The 26,753-nt window shown below is 39.3% G+C and overlaps 3 protein-coding genes and 1 long non-coding RNA gene across 6 annotated transcripts in view; 3 read left to right on the top strand and 1 right to left on the bottom strand.

Moving 5' to 3' along the window:
* LOC138014516 (low-density lipoprotein receptor-related protein 6-like) overlaps positions 1-3,238 on the top strand; it is a 31,017-nt gene extending 27,779 nt beyond the window's left edge. The window contains exons 18-19 of the mRNA XM_068861604.1: positions 606-743; positions 2,193-3,238. Coding sequence (XP_068717705.1) covers positions 606-743; positions 2,193-2,509 — 455 coding nt within the window. The 3' untranslated portion in view covers positions 2,510-3,238. The remainder of the gene's footprint in view (positions 1-605; positions 744-2,192) is intronic.
* LOC138014528 (myotrophin-like) overlaps positions 1-26,753 on the top strand; it is a 463,943-nt gene that overhangs the window by 196,664 nt on the left and 240,526 nt on the right. The window lies entirely within an intron of this gene.
* LOC138014512 (low-density lipoprotein receptor-related protein 6-like) overlaps positions 6,014-26,753 on the top strand; it is a 43,310-nt gene continuing 22,570 nt past the window's right edge. Inside the window, exons 1-2 of one of the 3 annotated variants that reach the window (XM_068861599.1) lie at positions 6,014-6,157; positions 7,711-8,134. In XM_068861599.1, coding sequence (XP_068717700.1) covers positions 6,103-6,157; positions 7,711-8,134 — 479 coding nt within the window. In that variant the 5' untranslated portion in view covers positions 6,014-6,102. Of the gene's footprint in view, positions 6,158-7,710; positions 8,135-10,840; positions 11,267-23,544; positions 23,969-26,753 lie in introns of those variants that run through there. The other 2 variants (XM_068861598.1, XM_068861600.1) reach the window with 2 other exon arrangements.
* On the bottom strand, positions 12,016-17,404 carry LOC138014529 (uncharacterized). The gene is made up of 2 exons (XR_011125322.1): positions 16,134-17,404; positions 12,016-13,559 (listed from the first exon to the last, which is right to left on the bottom strand). It is a non-coding gene; the product is annotated as an uncharacterized lncRNA (long non-coding RNA).

Consider the following 26,753-nt stretch of genomic DNA (forward strand, 5'->3'; position numbering starts at 1 on the left):
GACGTTTTCGCTTTTGTTCCTTACACCGACATGGTCGCCATGACGTGAGGTGCAAGCCAAGGATAGAAGAGTGGGGAAGTTTTAAAGCGAAAGGCGGCATAAGTAAGTGACAATGCGATTGCCGTGAAAATTGTCCATGTTAGGCAAGGTGTCCCAGCGCCTTTTAACGAAGATTGAACTTCGCTTAGTTGAGACTGGCTTTTCCCGGCCCAAAGCCATAAATATGCCCTTCAAACGTTAATCACGAGAAACCATGATGCACGCACTAATGAAATACCTCTCCCAACAAACGCAAAGTTGCGCACTGTAGCACTTCTTCTACTTCTACTTAACGTTGGCACGCAGTTAAATGTGTTAAGCCGTTTAAGTTTCTATTAATTTTGATGAGAATTTGCTACAAGTAACCGGAAGGTTACAGGTCCATTCCTTTTGAACAAAAAAATTGCGCATATAACTGCATTTTTAATTCACCTTGGAATTATTCCTGTGAAGCGTACCTTGTTTTCAAATGTCCATTTGGTGGGCTTTTACATTGGACGTCACTGTTCGGATGTCCCTAATGTCCTCATAGTTCTTAACGCACTCGCTGTTTGTTTAATTTTTAGGCAAGCAATGTGCTGCGAACGAGTTCGGATGCGTTAAGAATCATCTTGTTTATAAATGCATTCCGGAAGAATGGGTGTGCGATGGCGGTAAAGACTGTTATGAAAATACTGATGAGATCAATTGTCACTACTCTGAAGGTAAGTTGGACTGGCATTCGCATACAAGAGCCAGGTACATTCTCCAAATCACATTGAAAGAAATGTATATAATTAAAGTGCGTGCTATAGAGAAAGAGAGAAATAATCCTCGCACTTTGAGAGGATGCCGTTCAAATTGTTCCAAGATTTCGTCAACAGTGTAATTAAGCCGACACTTGGATTGCGAGGAACTAAGAACAAGAAATAACCAGTCTTTACGACCTGATGGGAGCACGCGTTTGTTGTACAAAGTTGAACTTAACGAACTGTTTAATTAAACGGCTTCGACTTTCAGCAACATTTTCTAGGACAAAAAAGTGTTGAATTGATGTCTAATTACAATTTTAAACCTGTTTGAATTTGATTCAATAAGCTTTCAACATTTTTTACTCTTTCACAACATTGCTAAACGACCTGTTCAAACGCACCCTACATTTGGCTCAAAAAATTGATAAATGCAAGTTGAAGCAAATGTCGAAACTATTTGATTGAGCCTCTAACCATCACAATTAACGTTCCGCAAGGTTTCGGAGAGTTTTCTATTGTTTGGCCCATGATTCTGTGGGAGAAATTTGCCTTTACCAAACTATGTTTGGGGGCAACAATCAGCACAATTCAACATAACCTGTGAAGAAGCGCGGGAGCTGGGGCCCGTTTCTCAGGCCCGAAAAGACATTTACGAAACTTCCGCTTGTTTTCATAAGGCTGATCGTTTTGACATGTTTTCAACGATAGCAAAAAGCAAACTGATAGCGAAGTTTGTTGACTTAAAATCCCTCCTTTGTTAAGGAAATTATGATATTCGAAAAAAGCCCGAAAAGTTTCGGGACTTTCGAGAAACGGGCCCTTACTGGCAAGACCGAAAAAAGTTTCTCGTTACCCTTGCCCCATTTCCCTAGTAGCTTTTGGCGACCTTGTGTTGGCAAATATCACGCGATTGGTATTGTAAGTTTACGACGCCCTTGAATATCCCTGTGGGATATAGTGGTTGTTAGACGACGCTGCTCGATAGCCAAGTCATTTTGTTTTGCTGGCCATAGCACTAATTTACTGGATTGTACTGAATCTAGTGGATAGCGCGGGGAACCAATTTTTTCTGCTGAGGGGGGGGGGCTTTAAAATTTAAAGCTTAATCGAAAAATGCGTTTTTCCCTACCGTCAATCAAATGCTCGGCGGCACCTCCCAGCTTCCGACTATGTTGACTGAAGTGGGCTCAACGATGTGATTTGATTACTGCGCGCTCGACAGTAGTCGGAAGCTTGGAGGAGCCGCCGAACATTTGATTGACGTTAGCGAAAAACGCATTTATCGGTTGACCTTTGAATTTAAGAGTCCGCATGTTATTGAAAGGCGCAATGAAGTATTATTTAAAATGAAAATTCAGAAAGCTGATTCTGAGTTTAACATACACTTCACTCGTAATTATTATTTTACTCTTTATTTCGTAGTGACCTCCTCTGGTCCAGGAAATATCGTTCATCGCCATCATCACCATCCATATCTGAGCAGTAGAATGATCGGCGTTTTGGTTGCGTCCATCATTGTTTTCTTAGTATTTCTAATTTCTGCTGTCGTGATACGCCGCATATTCAGACATGAGCCCGTGAACTGTAATGAGCAACACCAGTTAGCGCTTACTCCAATGCTGTCTCCCAGCTCTCGCTCGGCAATGCCTCCGTCGTCTTCAGCTCCTCGAAACAACGTTTTTGTAAATTTGCCCGCGAATCGAAGAGACCCGGTGAGATGGGTCACAACAGTGATATAGATAGGGGAAAATTTTTGTTTGTTAAATTTCCAAAAAAAAAAAAAAAAAAGGTGACACGCAATAACACCAATCCAGTGTGGCCAACACATCACGCATGCGCACAACGACTTCACGCAATTGGCAACAAGGTCAACACATGGCTGCAATTGACCGGATGAAATGGTTGCGCGCATGCGTGATGTGTTGGCCACACCGGGTTGGTGTTATGGTGTGTCACCTTGAATTTTTTGTTAAATTTCTGATTTGTTTTTTTAATAGATGACTCAACTTTTTTAAATTCAAAATTTGTGAAAAATCCAATGACACGTTTGCGCAAAATTTGGTAAAACAGCCAACACCTGTTGGTCTCCATTCTGGTCACCTCGGATCGACCCAAGGCTCTGGGAAACTCTATGAAGGAGAAAATGCGGGAACACTGGTGGGAGGCGCCACCCCTGCACCCCACCATAATACACTACCTCCATCATTATCATGATCATCTATATCTGATCTAATCTTTCTGTTAAAGTAGACAACGAAATAAATTAAGATAACCATGTAATATGAAGAAGATAGTTTCTCTCTCAGTTTGTTATGGTGATGACGTAATATATTACTGCTAAAACTTTACAACAAGAAGCTTCGAGAAGCCTGCACATTTTTATCCCGTATTCGTCTCACGTGTCATCAACAATGTTGGTGTGGTTTGTATGTGTCTTGAGCGGCCCTCAGACTGGATCTTTAAAATACACTTGAGACTGGGGACGATAATTCCGACAGGCTCTATTTTGGGAAGAAAAATATACTAAATAAACGATGGGATGATCTATCTGTGTCCTATGCGAGCAGACTAGAAACGATTCTTACGTTACGTTCTGACCTGTAGTATCAACTGCAATGTCAATTCCCGGTGTAAAAGCAGGCATCTTTCTAGTGTGGTGCATACCGGAGCGCCAGAACATTTACGCATGCGCTGCGTAATCTCGGGACATCACGACAAAGCGTCGTATCTTGACGATTAAGCGCGCGATTTCGACCCGTAAGGCAAAGCAAAGGTAAAATCTCTGTTACGAGTCTAGGAAGGCCCATCAGGCCGGCGCTTATCTCCGGTTTACGTAGCATGAAGCTAGTCCATCGCAGGGTTACCCCCCCCCCCCCCCAGCAATTTCGCCGGTACCCATTTATATACATGGGTGGAGAGAGGCACTGTGAGAACACAACACAATGTCCCCGGCCAAGACCCAAACCCGGATCACTCGATCCGGAGTCGAGCACTCTAACCATGAGGCCACCGCGCCTTCCTCTCGGTGTGCAAATTCTCATAACTATGTTGCTCAGATACAAGTGACAGAGTAAAATTTGAGGGTTTTTTAATCTATAATGTGATCATAATGTGACAAGTATCTCAAATACTTAGGCAGTTTAATTTTTAGTATTAACAATGAAATGGGGTTTTCTTATTGAAGAACAATGACTCAGTTTGTTGTCGAACTTGGCACTGCCACATCTTTTTTTTAGGGAGCTTACGAAACGAGGACGACGACGGCTACGAGGACTTCATTTAAAAATACGAGTTCGCGTTATTCATATTGCTACGAAACTACTTCATGTCGTTTCGCGTTAAAAATGTGTAGTAGCTGTCAAGGAATTAAACTGGTAAGAGTGGGTTGGAAGCGTAGAGAGAGAACTGAAAATTCATCGTCATGTGCTAAGGTCCTCCACAGAACCTTGAATTTGGTCATTTCACGTCGTCATTTAGGAGATGACGGCAAAGAAATGTACCAAAACGTAAAACGCACGTGCAGAACGTGCAGAACCATTGTTTTTGCTCACTAAACCTATTGTTTTGTAGCGCCGTCGTTGCCGTCCGCGTCGTCTTTCGTAAGCTCCCTACTGACATGTTGAGAACGCTTTCATGCTGAAATCGCGAAAAAAATAGATAAGAGTTCCAGAGAATGGAACATTGAGGAGTAGGGAACGGAAGAGAATGGGGAATACGCAAAATTGGGAATCATTGAAACATGGAAGCTCTCACTGAACTAGTAATCTATAAAACTGGGAACTTCTAAAACGGCGAATTTGGAAATCTCTTTAATGGGAATTTCCAAAATGGCGAATCTTTTAAAGGAAACCTTTAAAACTCATGATAATGGGAACAACAAAAACGCTTCATAAGGTGAAGGGGCGACTATATTGCACCTGGTTTAATTTTAACGGCGTACATACGTTTCTCGTTCCTCCGTTTATCACAAAATCGGGGAGAAAGAAAATGAGAAAGAAAACTGGTGGCGCCAATTCACCCTGACACAATATCGGGACTTTTACTACAGCTTTCCGCTTGTCAGTTCCGCTTGTGTGGGGTAATTCTAATACTTCTCCGAACCCGGAGCACCTCAGGTCCTCTTAATTAATTAATTACTTAATTAATTACCAGAACGGCTTTTAAAGCCTATTTTGGAAAATCGCGTTTCTTTGATCCAAATAGCATTTTTCTATGTGCTACAAATCGTTTGTAGATTCTGCTGGGAAACTTCCAAAATTATGCCATGGATATAAGGATCGCAATAACCTGGGGACAACCTCGTTCCCAGGGTCTCGATTGTCGTTGTGAGGTTGAGGCTCAGATTGTGTCGCACACTAAGAAAACAATAGATGCTAATGCTAATAGATATGCATCCGCCGGTCTCTTCCAATTAATGGAATAAGAGGATAGCAAAAGCTGTGTTTGACGTCACTTTGGCACCTCTTCAGAAACCTTTCTCAGAAGAATATAGAATGGGCGCAGTAGCAGTAAAAGGTGTTTCAGAATGCGAGAAAGAGTCCGAGAGAAAGGCAAATCAAATTCACTTTGTGTGCTCTACACAATCCATCAGTAATGGCGAGGGTCCATTGAGTGGTCGACTCTTGGTAATGGCAACCTCTTGTTAAGAATACAGTTCAGCGGAAGTGGTATTGAAAACTCGCACGAAGTATGAGGGTCACCAACGGAGGCTGATGTAAGCCGGAAAATCAACAGCTAGCAGCTCCTGGCACGAGTCATTTTAGCAAATTGTTTGTATTTTATTTTTATTTTCGAAGCAAATGGAACAATTTTGATATCTTGTACCTAGAGCTGGCCCAATCATCTCCAATCTCGTTCCCAGTAACCCTCTTCTCAAGTAGTCCAAAAGTGATGAGAGAGGTCCTGGTAACGAGCAGAAGATGATCCCGTTTTGGCAACAAAAAAAATAATCCGCTATGATCTGTTAACCAATCTTGACCTTTTTCTGCTTAGACCAAAAACTCGAATTTTTCTCTTAAACAGATGTAACCGAAATTTCCAAAACCTGTGAGTTTTTATAGTTTCGTCGGCAGTTTTGAATTGAAAATTCCATTTGATTCAGAAGCGAATATACCCCGGAAGTTTTTCGAGCCCTCGGGAGCTTGCGTGATAGACAAGAACGAATCACCCAACTGGAAAATAACCGGAAATTCTGTTTTGTGGCTGTCTACTCATTATCTACTCAGGATAAATGTAAATTTGTTTCGTCAGAAGGCCATTACATGGTCTAGGCCCTTGTAACTTTTGCCCGCTGTTTCTAATCCTTAAGCGTTCTCGAAGCGAAAGCGAAACGATGAAAATCGAAGCAATAATTTGCTTGTTTTGCCTCTGTTACAATATTTGTCAAGGTATGCTCTCCTATATCCTTAGTTTCAAATACGTATGCTTTCTTTTGCTGGGTTATTGCTGTGATATTGACGTGTTTCTGAGGGAGTTAAGAATGCTGTCTCAATAGTGAAATCCTAGCTTTAAAGTAACTCTGCAGATTAGTTTGGATAAAGAAAGATCTATCCTTGCTAAATTGACGAAGATCCTATGTTAATCATTCGACCCAGTAAGTTGGTACCCGAGTCATTTAGGCATTTATTTACACTGCCATTTTCGACCGTTTTGATTGATTAGTTTTACGACTTTTTAACTGTTGCATCATCACGGAAGCAGTTTGGCACACCGAACACATCGTTACCGAGCATAAGGGAGCATTCGATTGGGAAATCCGGATTTCCCAATCTAACCCACGCTAAGAATAGAGGGCCGAAAAGTTGGTGATTTATACGACAGTCCGTAAAAGAAATATATAATAAAATAATATAATATAATATAAATGTATGTTGCTGATTTTTCCATCTTCGCTCGCAAACAAATATCTAGTACTATCAAGTTGGAAAGAAGGTAGAGCTGGAAAGTAAGAGAGGGAAGCACCAAAGTAAAGCATAAAGCACACATAGTGCACACAGACTAACAAATATATTCCAAGGATACATTAAGAGAGAAGAAAACTGCCAGCAATAAGATAGCAAAGCATGTTTTTTTTTTTTAACAAAACGCGACTAATTTGCAACGTCCGTGATATCGGCCCCAAATCGGCGTGTTTGCGTCTTTGAAGGTCTTTTTTAAAACTTTGGAAACTATGGCTGAATTCTGCCGAATAAGAGTACTCCACCAAAAGGAAGTCATGATCACGCAACAAATTATTGCAGATGACCAGTCGGGCAGAATATCATACACATGTCCCAAGTCGTCGATGTTCACCTGCGCAAAATTTCTCTAAAACAACTCAATGCAACAAGACGGTCACCAAGTTATGAAGCGGTCTGCGCTAAGGAAAGCTCACTATGTAAAACTTTGCCAGAGGGGGCACAATTTCAAATAAGAAGCTAACTTAAAAAAGACTACAAAAATTTCGCGAAAAAATTATGAGATTTGGTTATAATTCTAATTTGGGTAGCGAATCCTTGGAGAAAACTGGCACCGAAGTTAAGATAAGACATAAAATGCAAAAAAATCTATTTACGGTCACTTTTTCGAGTTTTTGTCTTGGCGATAAATGTTATGATAGCAAACATGGCCGCGCGGAGATACGAAATTTCTCTTCAACACGAGAAGAGACATTTTGTATCTCCAAGCGGCCATGTAATATTCTATTTATTATATAAACACAAATGAAATACTAAATCGTTTCACGAAAGACATCGAAAGGCGCGATTTTCATATGTAACCATAGCAACAGTGATCCTGAGTAGCCGGAATTTCAGCTTGCAAAGTCACTCTCAGAGTCTCTCCACAAGTGATTTAGTGTGCGAAGGAGGCGGCTGAAAAATTCAGGTCAATCTGAGAGATGAAAAAAGCATTACTTCTATACCTTAGTTGCAACTTAATTTTGATTTCCTTCCGTCCCCAGCGTATTTTCCCAAGCTTTTATATGCCAGTCGCAAGGACATAAGGATAGTTCAAAAAATTCACAAAAACCGTACTGCTTCAGAGACGATAGTAATCGATGGTAAGAACGACGCAATTATTGCAGTGGATTTCTTCTTTGCGGAGGGTTATGTCTTCTGGACGGATGTTATCTTGGAGAAAATCAAGCGTATACCCTTTAGAGGAAAGACAAGAAACGTAGAGGACGTGATTTCGTTGGGTTTGAGGAAACCCGAAGGCCTAGCTGTAGATTGGGTGGCAAGAAAGTTGTATTGGACCGACTGTGGTGATTCAGATTGGCAAACAAATAGGATAGAAGTTGCAAACTTAGATGGAACTAATAGAAAGATTCTGTTTTGGAAAAATTTGGGTCTTCCAAGAGCAATTGCCGTTGACCCGTTCTATGGGTAAGTGTGAACAATTTAGTTTCGTGTTCCTCGCGTAAAACACGTCATTACACTTTGGTCCATTCAACGCACGTCCTGATAATTACTGCTTGGATGAATTTTGTTTTTTCCCTGGTTATATTGCTTGAAATAGCGTAGTCACCCCGACCAGTCAAATATAAACTAAAAAGCATTGAAAGTCGCTCAATTGTTATTATCATAGTTTAAAAAGGAAAAGAAGCCCAGACATTTTTCTGTCAATTGTTTTATCCTGTTGATCTCCGTTTTTGGCTAGATTCTGGAATACCCGTTCGCTAATTTGCATAGGAATAGCGTCTTTTGTTATATGCCTCGTTCTTCACAATACAATACAATACATTGTTATATGACTAGCTATTTGAGCTGGCAAAAAGAACCAAATCCCGCCCTGTGATTGGCTACCCGAGCGGGCAATATGGAGCTATACCGCTCGCTCGGGATTTCTCGCTTGGTCCCGCAAGATCAAAGATCATTTTTTGGTGTTTTATCCCATCAGAAACTCATAAGGATTGAACAACCCTTATGAGTTTCTGATCCCATACAATAAATCCTTAATTGAACAAGCTTGTTCGGTCAAGATGGCTGCAAAAAAGAACTTGGCCAATATCCAGCCATCTTGACCTCACACTTACTCAATAACCCATACATACATGTTTATTTAAATCCATACATACAAAAATATCAATAAATTTGAAAAGGGGAGTTTAGAGGTTAGCCCTATCAATAAAAATCTCCTTAATTAATTGATTAATTAAAACAATAAAACTTCCATTGCAATTTTAAAACAGCTTACAGCTTTTAAACGTGATTTAAGTTGTAATTTGAAAAGTTCGAGGCTTCCTGCTTCAACAACATTTCCTGGTAGATTGTTCCAGTCATGAATCACTCTAATAGCGATACTCACCGTTACGTCACCTATTGTCATTAATGTGTCAACCAGAGTTCTATTGGCTGTCGAAACAACGGATTCTTTTGTTCTGTGGAGTTGGCTTTCGTAAATTCGAAATGTTCGTCGAAATCCAGATGAGACAAACCGAACAGAATCTTATAACATTCCACGTCTTTGTACGCTCTCTATTATATGGGTATCTTTGACAAGGTAAGGGTTCCAGACTGGTGCGGCGTACTCAAAATGAGGTCTGACCAATGTTTTATAAAGCCCTAGTGAGAATTATTTTTGTATTAGCTGTTCCAGCGGTCCGTTTTATAAACCCTAAGACCTAATTCGCCATATTCACCATGGTGCTGATATGTTCACTCCAGGTAAAATCTTTTGGAAACCGAAGTTTCCGCAGTCCTTTATGCTAACCCGTGCGAGCTAACCGCGGGAAAACTAACACTACAGATAATTACGTTAAGATAACTAACATGGTCGGTATTACAATTTTATAAGAAAGAGCCGCTAAGACGGTCCTCGTGTCTCCAACAACATCGGCGGAAATTCGGCTGCCCCCTAAAGCATTACTCGTAGGAAAGTTACTTAAATTAACAGAGAGGGACGAGGTTGTTTGCGGCACTTAATTTGGTTTGCACGTTTCAATTTCTTATCGAAGTTCCGTGCATTACAACACTCTGCATACAAGAAAACGATAATGAAAATATTGCTCAAAATATTACAAAAAAAGCTTCAACATTTGTTATGGAATTGAAAAAAATCTGCTGATCTATAATCTTTGGGCAATGATGGCCCAACTGGAAGGATAATTTGTTGACCAGGAATGAGATCGAGGGCGCCAGTTCAGATACCGGTGAGATTCGATCTGGACCCGGAGACTTATTCGTTTTGGGGGACTTAAAATGTGCTTTAAAACTTCATCAGTAGTGCAGGAAATAGCATTACGTTTCTCGCTAACTATAGGTTCTAAAGCAGGCAGGTTTGCAAGATCCTCGAAAGTGAATACAGCTGAGAAATACAAATTCAAGCTCCTAGCAAGCTATCCTCTGTCAGGACTTCATCGCCAACCAAGGATACCAAAGTATTGGTACCAGTGCGTTTACCTTTAACATAATTCCAGTGAGGCTTAGTATTTCCAGAAGTTGAAAGGTCGGAGGCCATGTTGTTGATGCATGTCCATCGAGCCAAATTGTATTCTCTTTTCATAGCATTGTTTAGCTTTCGGTACTTCTCTCAAAGGACTGGACTGGCATTTTTTCGGCTCTTACTTCATGCAGTAGAAAAGTACTAGTAGGCACAGATAACGTAAAACAAACGAAGCAAGAACCATTCGGAAACAATACCCAGCCAAAACACAATTACAAATAAAAAACCTTTACTCTGTTGTGTGCGGTACCCGAAGTAGAACCCACTTTTTCGCACTTTATTGTAATGCAATTTCTTTTTTCTGCTTAATCTAATAAAATCCCTTCTTATCCAAGGTATCTCTTGGGTAACAAGGGATAATGGCTCAATAAATGCCCTCCCAAAAACAGTCGCTCGAGCCCACTCATTTCTCCCGAAGCCCCCAAATTGCTTTATTCGTTACATCTGTTTCCTAATGCGGTAACCAAATACTTATTGTAGTAACGTTCGCTAATTTTGGTATCTTTTACCGAGAGCTCGCCCAATCATCTTCAATCTCGTTCCCAGTAACCTTCTCTGTACGTGACGAGAAAGGTCCTGGGAACGAACATAAGAGGATCCCGTTTTGACAACAGAAAAATTAATCCGCTTCGATCTGTTGACTAATCTTGACCCTTTTCTGCTCAGAGCAAAGACTCGAATTTTTCTCTTACACAGATGTAACCGAAATTTCCAAAAACTGTGAATTTTTCTAGTTTGGTCGGCAGTTTCGAAGTGAACGTTCCATTTGATTCAGAAACGAATATTTCGCGGAAGTTTTTCGAGCCCTCGGTAGCTCGCGTGTGAGACAAGAACGAATCACTCCACTGGAAAATTTTTCTCGCTCAATACCGGAAATTCTATTTTGCGACTGTCTACACATCTACTCAGGATATATGTCAATTTGTTTCATCAGGAGTCCATCACATGGTTTCGGCCCTTCTAACCCTTTGTTCGCTGTTTCTAATCGTTAAGCGTTCTCGAAGCGTAAAGCAAAACGATGAAAATCGAAGCAACAATTTGCTTGTTTTGCCTCTGTTACAATATTTGTCAAGGTATGTTCTGCTATATCCTTATTTAAAAATACGTATGCTTTCTTTTGCTGAGTTATTGCTGCATGTGATATTGACGCGTTTGGGGGAAGGGGGGGGGGACTGGTTCAGATTACTCTCTCGATAGTAAAATCCTTGCTTAATTGACGATGGTCTTATTTTATCAAGCCTGGTGGTAATTTAGTCTGGTATTTGGTTATTTACACTGGCATTTTTTCGACAGTTTTGATTGATTAGTTCTGTGCCAACCTCCATTCTTTGGCACGCTACATGCATTGTTACCGAGCCTAAGAAATTGAGGGCCCAAAAGTTCGTGATTTATAAAACAGTCTGTTTGCTATTCAAGATCAGCTTCATTTGAGATCTTGATTCAAAACTGAGGTCTAGAAAGCGGATACGTCAAGAAAAACAACAACGACAACAATTTTATTCGCATTTCACTTCATAATTCTTGTAACAAAGTATATCTATGTATACTTTTGAAAATTAAATTGTATGTTAAATCTCTGGTGTTTCTCAATTGTTAAGGAAATACACAGAGCCCAAGTTTAAATGAACCGTGAGGTTTTCGAGTAATCTGCAGACTTCTAATGCATATATATTGCCTGTAAGGCGTTCCAAACTAAATCGTCCTTTTCCAATTAAGCAAATTCCGTTAAAAAAAGGGCAAGTAAGCATGTTAGACAGCACATTTCCGACAGAATACTGGGGATAGAGGGTATTCTACAATAATTGAGGAACACAAAGTTGAAAACTTGACCACTTTATTATGTTTCTAACGGAAAATACACCTTTTTTGACATCTAAAAGGTTATAATATTTTACGGACTGCGTCTAAATGTCATTTTAAACATAGAGAACAGCTACGAAACCCTCGGAGCCCTGCATAACATTCAAATAATACAATACAAAAGCGCTATAAACCGCGGAACGCTTTTTTATTCCGTTACCAGAAGCCTGTTCGTCGTTTTGCCTAAGAAATCGAATTTTGGCTTTGTAATACCTAGTAATATCATTTGAAGTTATGTAAATTGCTGCAGTAACAGGAAATCGTGCGCTGTGATTTGCACTTTTGAGTCCGATTTTCGGATCCAAAATTCCACCCTTGATTTAATGTTTGGACTTTACTTTTTCAGCCCGACACGAAGTTGATAACTTTTGATTCCGATTTTCGGAGCCAACATTGTACGTTCTCAGCCCGACACGAATGCTGTTAAATATTGAGTCCGATTTTCGGAACCAAAATTCTACGTTTCCCCGACGATCTCAGCCCAACACACCTTTCGATAACTTTTGAGTCTGATTTTCGGACCTAAAATTCTACTTTTCTTCGTATATATCTGCCCACCACGAATATTCATACAGCTTTTGAAACTGATTCCCGGACCCAAGTGAACTACCAATATTCGTATCCCTAAAATTATGCACAAATTACCTACATATCTTGTGATACTGATTTAGTAACACTGTCTATAAACGCTTTGTGCGTAAAACATCACTGAAGCGAACTATCAGTCTGCTTGTAGTCAAAATAAAGACTAGGAAAGGCATAACGCGTAAGGGCCATCACGAGAATAAGAAAAACCACTTCCAAAATCTACTTTCCTCGCCTTTGAGCGTTGCTTGTCAGGATAAGCTCTAATTTAACGCCCTTTGGGCGTGCTACACGTTTTTTTTTTTTTTGTTCACATTAATGCCGTGAGTAAACATGACTTTACTTTTTTCGTTGAACTGACAAGTGTTGCACATTGACACTGAAACTTCAAAATATACTTTTTCGATTTGTCAAGCAATCAGGAGACAAAAATGTTTAAATTTGATTAGAAATCGTTATACTTTTTATAATCAACATGCAACATCGTCGCGCCCGCATTGGGAGATTATACCCTATAAAAGCCATAGAGGTTGTTAAAGAGTTTTTTCAGCATCATTGCATCAATCCTGCTGTAGACGTCTTTGAGATAAGTTGCGGTCTCTGGTCGGGTGTACTTATCCCATGTTAACGTGAAGTTGGAAAGCAAAATAACATCCTTAACGGCAGAGCTTGTTTCCACGCTACGTTTCTTCGATTCGTTCTAAAATAGTCGGGCTTCCAGCTAGACTTACAAGTTCCTTTGCAGTAGTGTATTGAAACATGGTCAACATATATAGCGGTGAACTTCCAAAAGACAGGTATTTTGTCCCAGTCGAGAAGATTGATGGCTTTAGAAAAACCTATTTCCACTGAGTCGGCTGTATGGTCCTCCACCTCCTGGACGGCTCTATTCTCTTCTCTACGGAGTGGCCCAGTGGTGATCTTAGAAAAAAAAAACAACAAAACAAAAGAGACCGTTTTTCTTTTCAACTGAAGCGACACTGGTTAGCTAGCCCAAAACAAAAATTTGATTATATTTTTATTTGCTTTAAAGTTAATACAGATTCTTAACAAATTCCTTGTTCCGTTTCTAACACTTTGAACTAACCCCCTTCATAGCATAACTTCCTGTTTTAATAATTAAAGTAAAAACTGTAAATCGCAGTTCACATTTAAGTCACTTTATAACGTTTATGGTTAAATTTTTGTTTCTAAGACTCACAACTGTTCCTTGAAGCCTTCCTTCAAATTTCTTAATTAATCCATTCCTGCGTGGTTGTGCGGGTTCCTTGCAAATTCCTGGTTTTAGGGTTAGGGTTAGGGTTACCCTAACCCTAAAACCTTTCAAATGTTTATCCAAATCACTGTAGTGTATTTGACTACATTCACAAAATCCTAGAGGCTGTCTTTTACGTGCATTTGACTTCTTTAGTTTAAACTTAAATGGGCAGCTACCTAATGGAGAGTTAGAGTCGATGGAAAGAAACTCTTCAAATTCCACAAATTCTGGCGAAATTTTCGGGATTGATCCTCTTCTTTGATAAAATGCAGTTGCAACTTTTTCACTTGGCTATTCGCATTTCCTCTACAACAGAAACCTGAGGAATTTTTTTAGTAAATCAAGCAGTGTTTTGATACTTGAACCTGCTGCTCTAAACTCACTCGCTGTTAAAACTGATATTTTTCATTTTCTTGCAATTTAAAATTCTTGGTTTTCACCTGACGTCATAAAAATAAAAAAAGGGATTATCAATCCTGTTGAGCTTTTAGTTTAGTTAGTTATTAACACAGCTGAAGACTTTTCTTTTCAATTTTTTTTAGGTTTGATAGGGTTTTTCGTCTTGTGATAAAGGAAGGTTGAATTCTGAGCTCTCGCGTGACACGATATTAAAATGGCGGCAGAGAATGCTGTCACGAAGATAAAAAGCGACTTATCCGCTGAGATTTCGCAATCTGAACAGTCCTTGTACGAGAATAAGTACTCATGTGGATGTTTATGAGCCTTCAGAAGACGATTACAGGCTTTTTATAGCAAAACTCGATGACATATGTTTTTGTTAGCTTCCAGCTGCCATATTGGTGCCCCTCGGAGTGTAAGTGTCGGAGGGACTAAAACATCGCGTCTCTATACAAAGCCTTATATTCAAGTTTGAGTAAAACATTTCTTCGAATATCTCCCGCACGAAACATCGCGGAGACCTGAATCTTTGTGGGGCTGTTCAAGAGACAAAAGAAAATGAAAATGAAAAGAAAATGAACTTGACTTTATTTGTTGAAAGGTTTTGATGATGGTGTGACAGTGAAAACCGCAAATAGCAACAACTGTGGGTGATCGTGGAGACCGTAAAGTTAAATTGATGCCAAAGGGCAGATTTCAAAGTGAATAGGGGTAACTCCCGTTACAAATTTTGGTTACAAACGAGATTTATCATTCGATCGATTTTCCATTAAACTTTCCAAGGTGAAACAATCGGGAATGTGTTAAGAGAGAGGCGGCTATCGCAGCTTAAGAAATATTCCCGAGTATAAATACAATACTGTGTATATTGTACATTTATTTTAGTATTGTATTTATTTATGTCAGGGACACCTGGGAGAACAGATTGCTGAAGGTGCTCCCTGGTTAAATAAAGCTCATTATTATTAACTTTTCCTGTGTTTTAGCTATTGGGTCTTGTTTTTCCCTGATTGAAATCAGATAATTACCTAAGTTGATGATAGGTTGTTTCCTTTGTGTCGGAATGTCACAGTCAAAGGCCATTCTCTCCGACTGTGAACTCAGGAAAGAACTGATAGAAAAACCTGATCGACCTCAAAAATTTGACCCTTAAAAATTTGTTCGCACGTGTCGTATTATTATTATTATGAGCAAATAATTGGAAAGTGGAAAGGTATGGTAATTAAATAACTGATTCGAGCAACCTCAAAGAACGCCTGATCACCTTATTTGCTGAGAACTTGATTTCCCCAAAGTCTGATTTTGTAGTGATTTTTAAAGTGAACTCAATGCAGGTAAAGACCTACGCAGTCGTCGTAGTATTGCATGGGAGACTGTTCACGCGTGTGTAAACGCACAGGGCCCCCTCGCGCGCTCACGCTAGTTTTCATCGCCTACCAGTTTGCGTTGAGAATAGAAAATGAAACGGCTAATGTTATGTTCAGGCACATATCATAAGTGTTAAATCATAACTTACTCATTACGTCGTTTTTTTTAGAGGTGAACTAATAAGTTATATCAGTATACGGTTTGTTTTCAGATTGGACTTGGAAACTTTCCTTTTCAGTGAAAACTATGAGCAATGCAGTTAAAAGGTGGGAAACATTTAAAAGGAAATGCATTGAAAAAAATGGCGGAAAAACATTCTCATGCTAATTTGTGATGCTATTCCTGAAGTACCTTTTAGTCTCGGCGCCATTACGCTGTTACTACTGACAAGAAGGTTACGTTTAGCCCGAAGGCTGGATTGGCTCCCCACGATTAGATTAAATTTATCGGTAAAGGTAATTACGGCTTACCGTCCATATTACGTTGTTCTTCTTGGTTTAGTTCATCGCTTCAACAGTCTGAATAATTCCCGCGTACTGTTTTCTCCTCCGTCAGAATCTCTGAGTAAGGTTACATCTAGAGGTCGTCGTTCGGGCTCGAACCGTCTACATCATAACTGGGACAATGATCACGAATGATTGGGGTTTTTGACGTTGATGCCGGAATGAGTCAAGGCTTTCATCCGAGAAACCGATCAACGTTAAACCCCCTCTTAGTTTCAAAGGAGTTCCTTCGATTCTGGACTTTGATGATGGAGACGTACGCTGGACTCATCACTTGAAAACCCGATAAAACTCCAGTTTCGACGTTTTTGATCACCTTCCATCTTTTCTGAAGTTTAGGTAGTAATTGCAAACTCGATAATTGTTTCGGAATTTATAATGATCATGAGCGAGGGTACTTTACTTGACCGTAATGGGCAGATTCTCCAATGTAAAGCCGGACGCACACAAATTATGTAGCTCAGTGTTGACAAGCTCAGTTCACGAGGAGAATTATAAACATGTTTAGTACATGTGTGGCAAAAAACTGCAAACAGAACATCCTATTTTTACATACACAGGATGGGACACGTAGCATACGCAGAGATGAAAGTCGTTACTTGGGCGAAGCAATTCAGAATACAAATTAAGCGTGACCTCCAGACATTGCGCGGACTAAATTAAACAGTCGTTGCCTATTAATTTTGAATTTGACATGGTAGCTCTCGTGACCTCATGTTCATCAAATCGACAGATGTATGCATGTACTGTAGTATATCGTGGGCGTGAAATCGAAAAAAAAAAAAGAAACATAAAAATGATATGTGGTGTTAAATGCTAAAAATGTGGAAGACGTTCAACACCCTAGCGATCGGGAGAAGCACACAGCTTGGTCTGTTTATGATCACATCTGACGAATGACGAAATCAAGAACACGACCCGTCAGATAGTCGTTCGTGACCTTATCTCAGTGCCTTATTTAGTTTCATCATCTCGCACGCACATTAATCTTTTCACTTGTTAGTAACTGCAGCGTCGTATAGACTACACTACAGAGCATTATAGACTGCACGAGAGAAAACAGGCACCGAACAAGTCATCGTCTAAAGCAAATACAAGAGGGGACAATCAAGATTCAAGACAGTGAAGCCTTCATTTTTCAGAACGGCCCGACTTGCATATTACGGAAAGACATATTCGGTGGTGAGGAACGTTCCCGTCTTTGAACACAAAGTTAACCACAAAAAGTTCAAGCAGTCGAGGTATGCTTTTCTTTCTTTTTACAGTTAAGTGTTATTTAGACTTAACTGTGATTTCTTGTTTATACTTTGAAGCCGTAGGTACGCTACCCTGGATGCCAGAGGTGTTTTCTCTCCTAGAGCGACCTCTGGCAGCCGGGGTATAGGTACGCGCCCAAATAATTTTGTAACCGCCTCCTATGTAAAATAAAATCCTCAAACATAACAGCTATTGCTTCCTACCAGCGTTTACCGGAGTAGGACTGAGCATTCTGCCTATATTACAAAACGGCACAGTATATAATACACTGTAACATATTATGTTAATAATGCAGAAAAATATCAGTTTGTCTTGTATTTTTTCTTTCTTCAAATTGACTGTAAACTTTGGAGATAATTATGATGTAATAGCACACGAAGGTATTCCAGTCCTCCAAATATAAGGCGCCGAATATCGGATTTGTCGAAAGCAAAGACCCAAAAAACGACGACCGAAGACCCACTGGTCTACAACCTTTTTTGTTTTATCAAAATGTCATCTGAGAGCGCGACAAACATCTCAGTTGGTACAACACGTGTCAAGATCTAGAATACACGTGAAAGGTAGGGATATTAAAAACATGACATTTCGGCAACGACATATCATCATTGTCAAAAGTAAAAGTATTTAATAATGGTGAGAGTCGCCGAATACTTTTTACCCTCAAATTGTGTAACGCAGCCAAATTCCATGAGTGTCGAAGTGACGAAGTGAGTGAGGAGTTCAGTACATTTCTTCGTCATCAATTCTTGGTTTTCACGTGACGTCATCAACATTAAAAAAATAAGGAATTATCAATCTTTTTGAAATTTAAGTTTAGTTAGTTAGTTTTTAGAACAGCTGAAGACTTATCTTTTTACAAATTTTCAGTTTGATAGGGTTTTTCGTCCTTTGATAAAGCAAAGTAGAATTTTTGCGTGACACGATATTAAAATCACGTAGGTTTACGGGGCCGTTACATGAGCCGGCTGGCCCGGTTAGGAGGGCTGGCTCGTTTAGCCGAGATCCCGGCACGTCTGAGAAACATATCAAACAAGACGAACGTCTCACCACGTAGATATTTATGAGTCCTCAGAAGACGACTACAGGCTTTTTATATCAAAACTGGATGACCTGTGTTTTTGTTTGCCCCTTAGAGGGACACAAACATGGTGCCTCCATACAAAGCCTTGTAAATTTGAGTAAAACATTTCTTCGACTATCTCCCGCACGAAACATCGCACAGCCCTGAATCTTTGAGAAACTGTTTGAATATTCATCTTCTTTAGTCTCTTTGATTCTTGACTTTATTTGTTGAATGGTTTTGATGATGGTGTGACAGTGAAAACCAGCAATATTACATTTGCTTATTGAGCAAATGTAAGTGAGATGACTTCAATTCCCGGCTTCAATTATCATGCTGTGTCATCCTGTGACTGTACTTATCGCTTGATGGGCACTTGATCCGTTTAACGCGGTCAACTGTGTGTGACATGCAAAGCTACATGTGAAATCTTCTACAATCAAATATAGCACATGCAATGACCCCAAACTACACTTTTGTCTCATGCCAAAAACAAATAAAATCCTCTGTATTTTGTATCAGATCACGTTTACATTTCAAAGGCTTGTACTTTGTGGATTGGACGTCTGAGAAAGCAGTCGCATACACGTAGGTCAAAAGATGACTGTTAATGTGCCGGAGTTAGAATAATAACTTTTGTTCTAATAACATAGCTCAGATGTTTCTGCTACTTTAAGGACGGTGCCTACGAATTCAATAGTATTTTTGCCCCGTTTTATGATTATGCAGGAAATGTAGGTCTTAACAAGTGTTATTGAAATCCAGAAAGAAAATACGGGGTAATCTCTCATTTTCAAAGATAATTATTGATGAATAATATCTGTAAAAAGCTATAAATTACAAAGCAATGTATGGCGTTCTTTCTCAAATGGAAGCTTAATTATCTCTGAAAAATGCACTGTTACCCACAAGTTTCTTTTTGGATACCAAAAGTACTTACTAAGATTTACTTTCTCCGGATAGTTTTAAAGGGCGTAAAAATATCACTGTATTGGTAAGCATCACCGATAGTAAACCAGAGTATCTCGAGATGCGCAAAACGTGTGCGCAATAACAATAGGGGGCACAGTCATCAATTAATGGAGTTCACACTGGTGTACTTAAGGTAACCCTAGAGACACCTGCATGACCTTTCACTACAACAAAAACAACAACAACAACAACAACAACAGTCAGGAACCCATGGGCTCCTGCAACAATTTATTGGTAGTTCCATATATAGATGGCATATAACTAACATAATAACAAAAATACGAAAATCAAACTACTGTAGTAAGCCATTTGAATCAAGTTATTTAACAAAATAATCAATCAATAAAAATACTTTTAAATGTTATCCGAGGTACAGAATCGCTCATATTTAAAACTCGGTTCTATTAATAAAAAAAAAGTCCGCAATGCGTACATGTGGTGGATTAAGTGTGAATAATTTAAAATCAATTATCAAAATTTGTTTTGAATTTTGTGAGGGCCGTAGCTAGTAACAGGCAAACCAAAGCTCTTGCCTCAATCGTTATTTTTCGTTTTTGTTGTCTTCTGGCGTCATAAACCGCATTCTACCATGATGGTGATGATGATGATGATTGCCAACGAGTCAGGCCTTCTGAAGACAGAAGGCCTGGCGAGGCGGCAGCTTATAGAGCCGCGAGAAGATTTTTAGGCGGACGAAATCTCAGAAGCGCTTCAAATTTGAGTGTAATGTAGACCAAAAGCTGTAATGTAGACCAAAGCGATGAAATGTTGACCGTAGCGATAACCAATGAGAGTTAAGCACGAGTACGCCGCGTGATGTTTGCAGCCGCCAGATCACGCAAGCTTGGCTCGTTGGCACTTTAGTGACAGCTATAACTAGTAATAATATTAATGATAGAGTTAGTGTTCTTGGACATACATATGTTTTGGGCCCTTCTCAGAGCTCATTTTAACCTTCACCTAGTGACTCGGGTAAAATGAGTCTCAGTCGAGCCCAAAACATACTTGTGAGCTTAAGCACGGGCGTTTTTTAGAGGCTGACGGCAAGCGGAAGTGAGCTGTTTTCCTTTTTTCTTGTCTTCAGTAGAGATGATAAGTATAAAAATGTGGGAGACACCACTGTCCTGGCATGCGAAATGTTTTCTTCCGGTTGCCGTCTGCGTCTCAAAAACGCGTGTGCTTACGCTCCCTATGATGCCCGCCCTCAATTATAAACTCTTAATTCTTTTATGTCATTATTATTGATTTATTATATATTATAAACATTCACAACGATAGCTAATAAAAAACAGGCCAGTGTGCAAGTAAAAACATTGGATATATACATATTTATTGAGGGGCCTCTATTTTTTTTCTTCCGTAGATAACTTGAGTCTTGCCAGCTGCGATTCTGCTTTTGTGGTTGGCCACTGGTTGGCCACTTCATGGGCATTGTCTTCTGGATTGTCAAGAGGGCTAGCGAATTTTCAGAATGGAGAATCCAGGGATAACCTGGTCATCTGCGAGCGCCGTGGTACCGTTCCCGGAGACAAGGCCACTGAAGCTTTCGAGTGGCTGATTAATCATTTTTGTGAAAAGGAGGATCTTGTTTTATGCCTTAACACATCAACTGCATTAAAAGCGGCAATCAAAAATGGCAGATATTGTGTTGTCAGTGATAGAGCAAACTTTGAATGCATAAATTTTCTATAGCCGAAGAAACAAAGGAATTCATAAGGAGCGTATCAGTTGCAAGTTGTTAAAGAGAGAGGACATTCAACTCTTTGTGTCAGTTGAACTCTCTGTGGAATGCTTGAGTTATATCATCTTTATTATTATGTTACTTTTCATTTTTAAGGTTATAGATTCGTAAATGAATCTTTTGTATGCAGAATAAAACAAGGAATTCATAATAAATTTAAGGGATTAAACGGCTCTATGCACGGTTGTGTTGAAATTTACTTGACAGTGCCAATTAACCAAGCTTCAAGGTTGCCATTTTCTGCACCTATGGCATCGTATCAATTGCAATCCCATGTCGTTCAAAACAATTTCTCGACGATTCGAGAGAATTTAACGCCATCAGCTGTAAGCCAAGTCAAACATAATGTTTTGGCCCCAAAAACGGATTCCAACTAGTGTTATCCGTTCGTAAAATGGGCATTTCACGTGAATAGAAATCGGAATTAACATAGCTCTGAGAATAGCATCGTCGTCCACAATTCACGATAGACTGAAAGTTATCCTTATCAGAAAAAAGTAAGTATTTTGGGTCGAAAAATCGGGCTCAAAAAATAAGCATCGTCGGTCACAATAAAAAAGGGTAGATTGTAAGAAAAAATTTGGGTCCGAAAATCGGACTCCAAATAATTAATATCCGTGGTCGTCCGCAACCCATAAATGATGGACTGAAAGAAAAATTTTGGTTCCGAAAATCGGACAAAAAAATATCCATTGTTGGCGACAATGAAAACAAGGTGCTTCATAGTAATAGTCTTAATTAGAAAAAACAAAGTAAGAATTTTGGGTCCAAAAATCGGACTTAAGTCAAACTGATTTTATCTGAGAAAAAAAAGTGAAACTGTAATACATCCTGCGGAATCCATTTAAAGTCCGCGTAAAATTGACCAAGGAGAGCGAGTTTGATTTTTAGATGAAATCATTCCGACAGAATATAGGCAATAACTTGCATTTTAAAAAAGAGTGAGCTCAAAAACATAACATATCGCCATTTTTAGCGGAATTTTCCTAAAATGGAAAAGGACGATTTAGTTTGGAACGCCTTCTGTTTACTTTATGCACCTTCAATCCGGCACAAACAACACATAAGTACAAAACATCCAGTATACATCAGTTAGGAAAGAGGGTGGAGCGAGAAAGCAAGAGATAGCGAAGCGCCAAAGCGATCGGAAGCTCAGCCACTGAGCACCGAAAAAAGTGCTGCCTTTGTAACTACACCCGCAAATTCCAGTCTTCTCGGATGAGGACGATAAACCGTAGGCCTCGTCTCAGCTCATTTCACTTGTGTGGAACCCACATACTGTTCGAGAAGAGTAGGGCACGTAGTTCCCGGTGTGGTGGTCTGTCACTCACACTGTTCTGAGGATACCTGTGTAAACTACGTTTTATTCAGTTAAGATTGTAAAGTGCACGGCTGTTATTTGCGCCATAATAAGCAGTCTGGCAAAGTCCCCCACAAAGTGTTGTTCATTGACCCTGAAAAGTCCCCAGGGTATAGTAGTGGTTAATTACATTTTCATTCAAAGCACACATAGTGCATACAGACTAAGAATTATATTACTAGAAAATACTAAGAGAGAAGATTGAAAACTACCAGCAAACTTTAAAGTGGCTAAAAGCACCAAAGCAAAACATTAGTGAAGCAGAAGTGTAAAGCATGATACTAGTTTTATGTTAGGAGAACCGTTTTGTTCAAGTAGTAAATATTGCTTAACTCAGTATTTTGTTGAAACTATATATAGCTAGCTGTTTAAAGTTAACAAGGAAAGAAAACAATATTAGAGATTGTATGTTGGGAGCAAAGAATCTTTTTTGCATCGATCCAAAATCCTACTACTTTCTAAAGAGCTAGACAAAATCTGCGTGTTTGCCTCTTTGAGGCCTTTTTGAATATCTTTGGAAACTCTGGCTGAACTCTGCTGAATAAAGGTACTTCACGAAAAGAAAGTCATGATCACGCAACAGATTATTGCAGATGACCAGTCGCTCAGAATATAATACACCTGTTCTAAGTCGCTAAATGTTCACGTATGCAAAATTTATCTGTAATAACCAACAAAAAGACTAAGAAGACCAAGCTATGAAGCATTCTGTGCTGAGGAAAGTCAGAAACGCTAACTATCTATATATGTGCGGTACATCACCAGAGGTAGTGCAATATTAAATGTGCTGCTAGCTTGAAAGAAAATTTCAAAAATTTTGTGGAAGGGGAAGGTTATAATACTAATTTGGTTAGCGAATCCTTGGAGAAAGTTGCCGCCGAATTCGAGGTCTTGGGATCGATGAAACGTTCTCGTTAGTCTAAGAGGTGAAAAGCATTTCTTCTGTACCTTAGTTTCGACTTTTGATTTCGTTCTCTGTCCCCAGCGTATTCTCCCAAGCTTTTATATGCCAATCGCAAGGACATAAGGATAGTTCAAAAAATTAACAAAAACCATACAGCTACAGAGACGATAGTAGTCGATGGTTTGGACGACTCAATTATTGCAGTGGATTTCTTCTTTGCGGAGGGCTATGTCTTCTGGACGGATGTTATCTTGGAGAAAATCAAGCGTATACCCGTTAGAGGAACGACAAGAAACGTAGAGGATGTGATTTCGTTGGGTTTGAGGAAACCCGAAGGCCTAGCTGTAGATTGGGTGGCAAGAAAGTTGTATTGGACCGACTGTGGTGATTCAGATTGGCAAACAAATAGGATAGAAGTTGCAAACTTAGATGGAACTAATAGAAAGGTTCTGTTTTGGAAAAATTTGGGTCTTCTAAGAGCAATTGCCGTTGACCCGCTCTATGGGTAAGTGTGAACAATTTTGTTTCGTGTTCCTCGCGTAAAAAACGCCATTAACCACTTTGGTACATTCAAGGCACGTCCTCATAACTACTGCTTGGATTAAATTTCTTTTTCCCTGGTTATATTGCTTGAAATAGCGTAGTCACCCCGACCAGTCAAATATACTAAAAAGCATTGAAAATTGGACGTCGGTCAATTGTTATTGTCACAGTTCTAAAAAGGAAAAGAAGCCGACTCATTTTTTTCCCTCAACTGTTTCATCCCGTGATTAGCGTATATTGTTATATGCCTCGTTCTTCAAAGGATGCCGCTACAAGAATACAATATATAGTGACCGAGTATTCTAGAATCGCTCCTTTCAGCCAGAGATATGTGAATGTAGAACGCCATTTTGATTATAACTGAGAATCACCTCCGAGTTATAACATTCAGTTTGTGCTATTAAAAGCCACCACCCAGAATTTTACATCAAGCAGTAGCGAACGTACGTATTTGGCGACCGCATGAGACAGCCGATGGAGCGAATAAAGCAATTTAGGGGCTTCAGGCGGAATGAGTGGGAGCGACTGTTCTTGGGAGGGCTTTAGGAGCGATTCTGGAATACCCTAGAACTTACCTGCCATTATTATACTCTTGCAGTGGCAACGAGACATATAACAATAGACGTTATTCACATGCAAATAAGTGGACGGGTACCCTAGAATCTACAATAGCCCAGCTTTCTATACCAGCATAAATTAGGAAAGGAGCAAAACAGATAAACTATAAGTGCATACATTGCACTTGGTGCGCCATTCTACTTGTGAAAAAATTGTTTCATAACACGGGCTTCATTTGACAATCCCCCTTTATCTAAATTTGTAGTAGTACACCCCTTTTTTGTAAGGACGTCTAATTTTGGAGCTGAGGCTGAACTTTATTTTCATTCTTCTTCTTCTTCTTCTTCTTCTTCTTCTTCTTCTTCTTCTTCTTCTTCTTCTTCTTCTTCTTCTTCTTATTATTATTATTATTATTATTATTATTATTATTATTATTATTATTATTATTATTATTATTATTATTATTATCATCATTATTATTATTATTATTTTATTATTATTATTATTATTATTATTATTATCATCATTATTATTATTGTTATTATTATTATTATCGTCATAATCATCGTTATTGTTATTGGATAGTATCCTTCCCATAACACACTGCAAGCCCTTACGTCGTTAGGAGTTTTTGCGTCGTTTTGTACACAACTGCCAACACTATACAACACCTGCAAAACCAACAACGAAATCCCAACAATATTGGGAGTTGTTGCGTCTGTTTGCTTAAAACTGAACTTAAATGAACTGTTCTCAATGTAGCACGCAATAAGAAAACGACAATGTTAAAATTAAAAAATGTCTTTAAGTATTTGTTAAATTGTCTTGTTATACTACAGTTCTACATTTCTCTTACCTTTATTTATACTACTCATAAAAACAAATAAGAAAATAAAGACGTTCTTAACTGACTGTCAGCCTGGGTACGTTCTTAGTACGTTCTTAACAGTTTGGATAATTTCAGCCTCAACGATCTTACAACAAAGTTTCTTCTAAAAAAACTGTAGCTGTGTACAAACAAGTCAAAAAATAAGAAAACGAGCCAAGTGTATTATCACAGACATTCAGACGTTAGAGAGATTTAGCATCGCAAACTGAATGACGACAATTATTATAATAACTAAGGTTGAAATTTGCGATTTGCCAAAAAGCAACTTAAGGAACTGCAAGTTGATTCTATCTCATTTTTGCCTCTGAGTGATTTACAAATTTCGTTCAACTTCTATGCAGAGATAGAGGAAGAAATTAACATAAAGAATTTCCCTGCTTTTAAGACAACTAGCTACCGTCGTTGCCGTTTGCCGTCTCAATCACTACTATTCAGCATCGTGTTTACTGCAATAGGGAGTTTAAGAAACGACGACGGCTACGGCTGCGACAAAGCCACAAAACAAGAATATCATGAGAGAATGTTAGCATCGGCAACGAGTGCGGGTACGAGATCAAGTACAACTTGTATTTCGTTGTCGAAGTCGTGCTCCACGACGTATTTAGATAAGCTTATAAGACGAGTTCCAATCTGCAGAAAATACTATTATACGGGATGAAGTTCACATTTCGGCACCAGTTAATTTTGAATGAGTTGCTGGTGTTTGCGCTTTTACTTGTGGAAGTCCTTTACAGTAAACGACGAAAAACAGACGCAGTTTCCTTTTGATAAACTCTTTCCTTCCGCTACGACTTTTCGATGTAAAGTTGTCGCAGATTATCTTGCCAGACGACTTGAGCAAGTCGTGCTGCACCGTACGGACGCGCATTCTTCAATAATCCCAGAACTTGCACTCGAAGTCGCACTCGTTGTGCTAACAGTAATGGACCTTTAGATCGAAGCATGCGCATGCGCATACGTTTTGGAGGCCGACATTTTTCGAAGTGCGCATGCTCACAACGGAAAACGCGTACTCGTGACCGTACTCGAAGTTAAGACTTGTAGTTGTCCTCGTCCTCCGATCTAAAGGTCCCAAATAATTAATTTTTATTGGTTGAAAGAGGAAAATAATCGTGCTGCCGGCGCGGCACGCATTTTGTCTCGTATTTTTGTGGTACTCTGAATACCAACAGCGTCAAATTACAAAAGTACATACAATTGCAAACCTTTCATTCTATTTTTTTCTTTGAAACCGCTAGTATAAATATAGTATTCGCTCATTTCTGGCTTGTTACCTTCGACCGCCGAGCCATTTGGAAAG

Source organism: Montipora capricornis, chromosome 8 (assembly GCF_036669925.1).
Source record: "Montipora capricornis isolate CH-2021 chromosome 8, ASM3666992v2, whole genome shotgun sequence".
NCBI lineage: Eukaryota > Metazoa > Cnidaria > Anthozoa > Scleractinia > Acroporidae > Montipora > Montipora capricornis.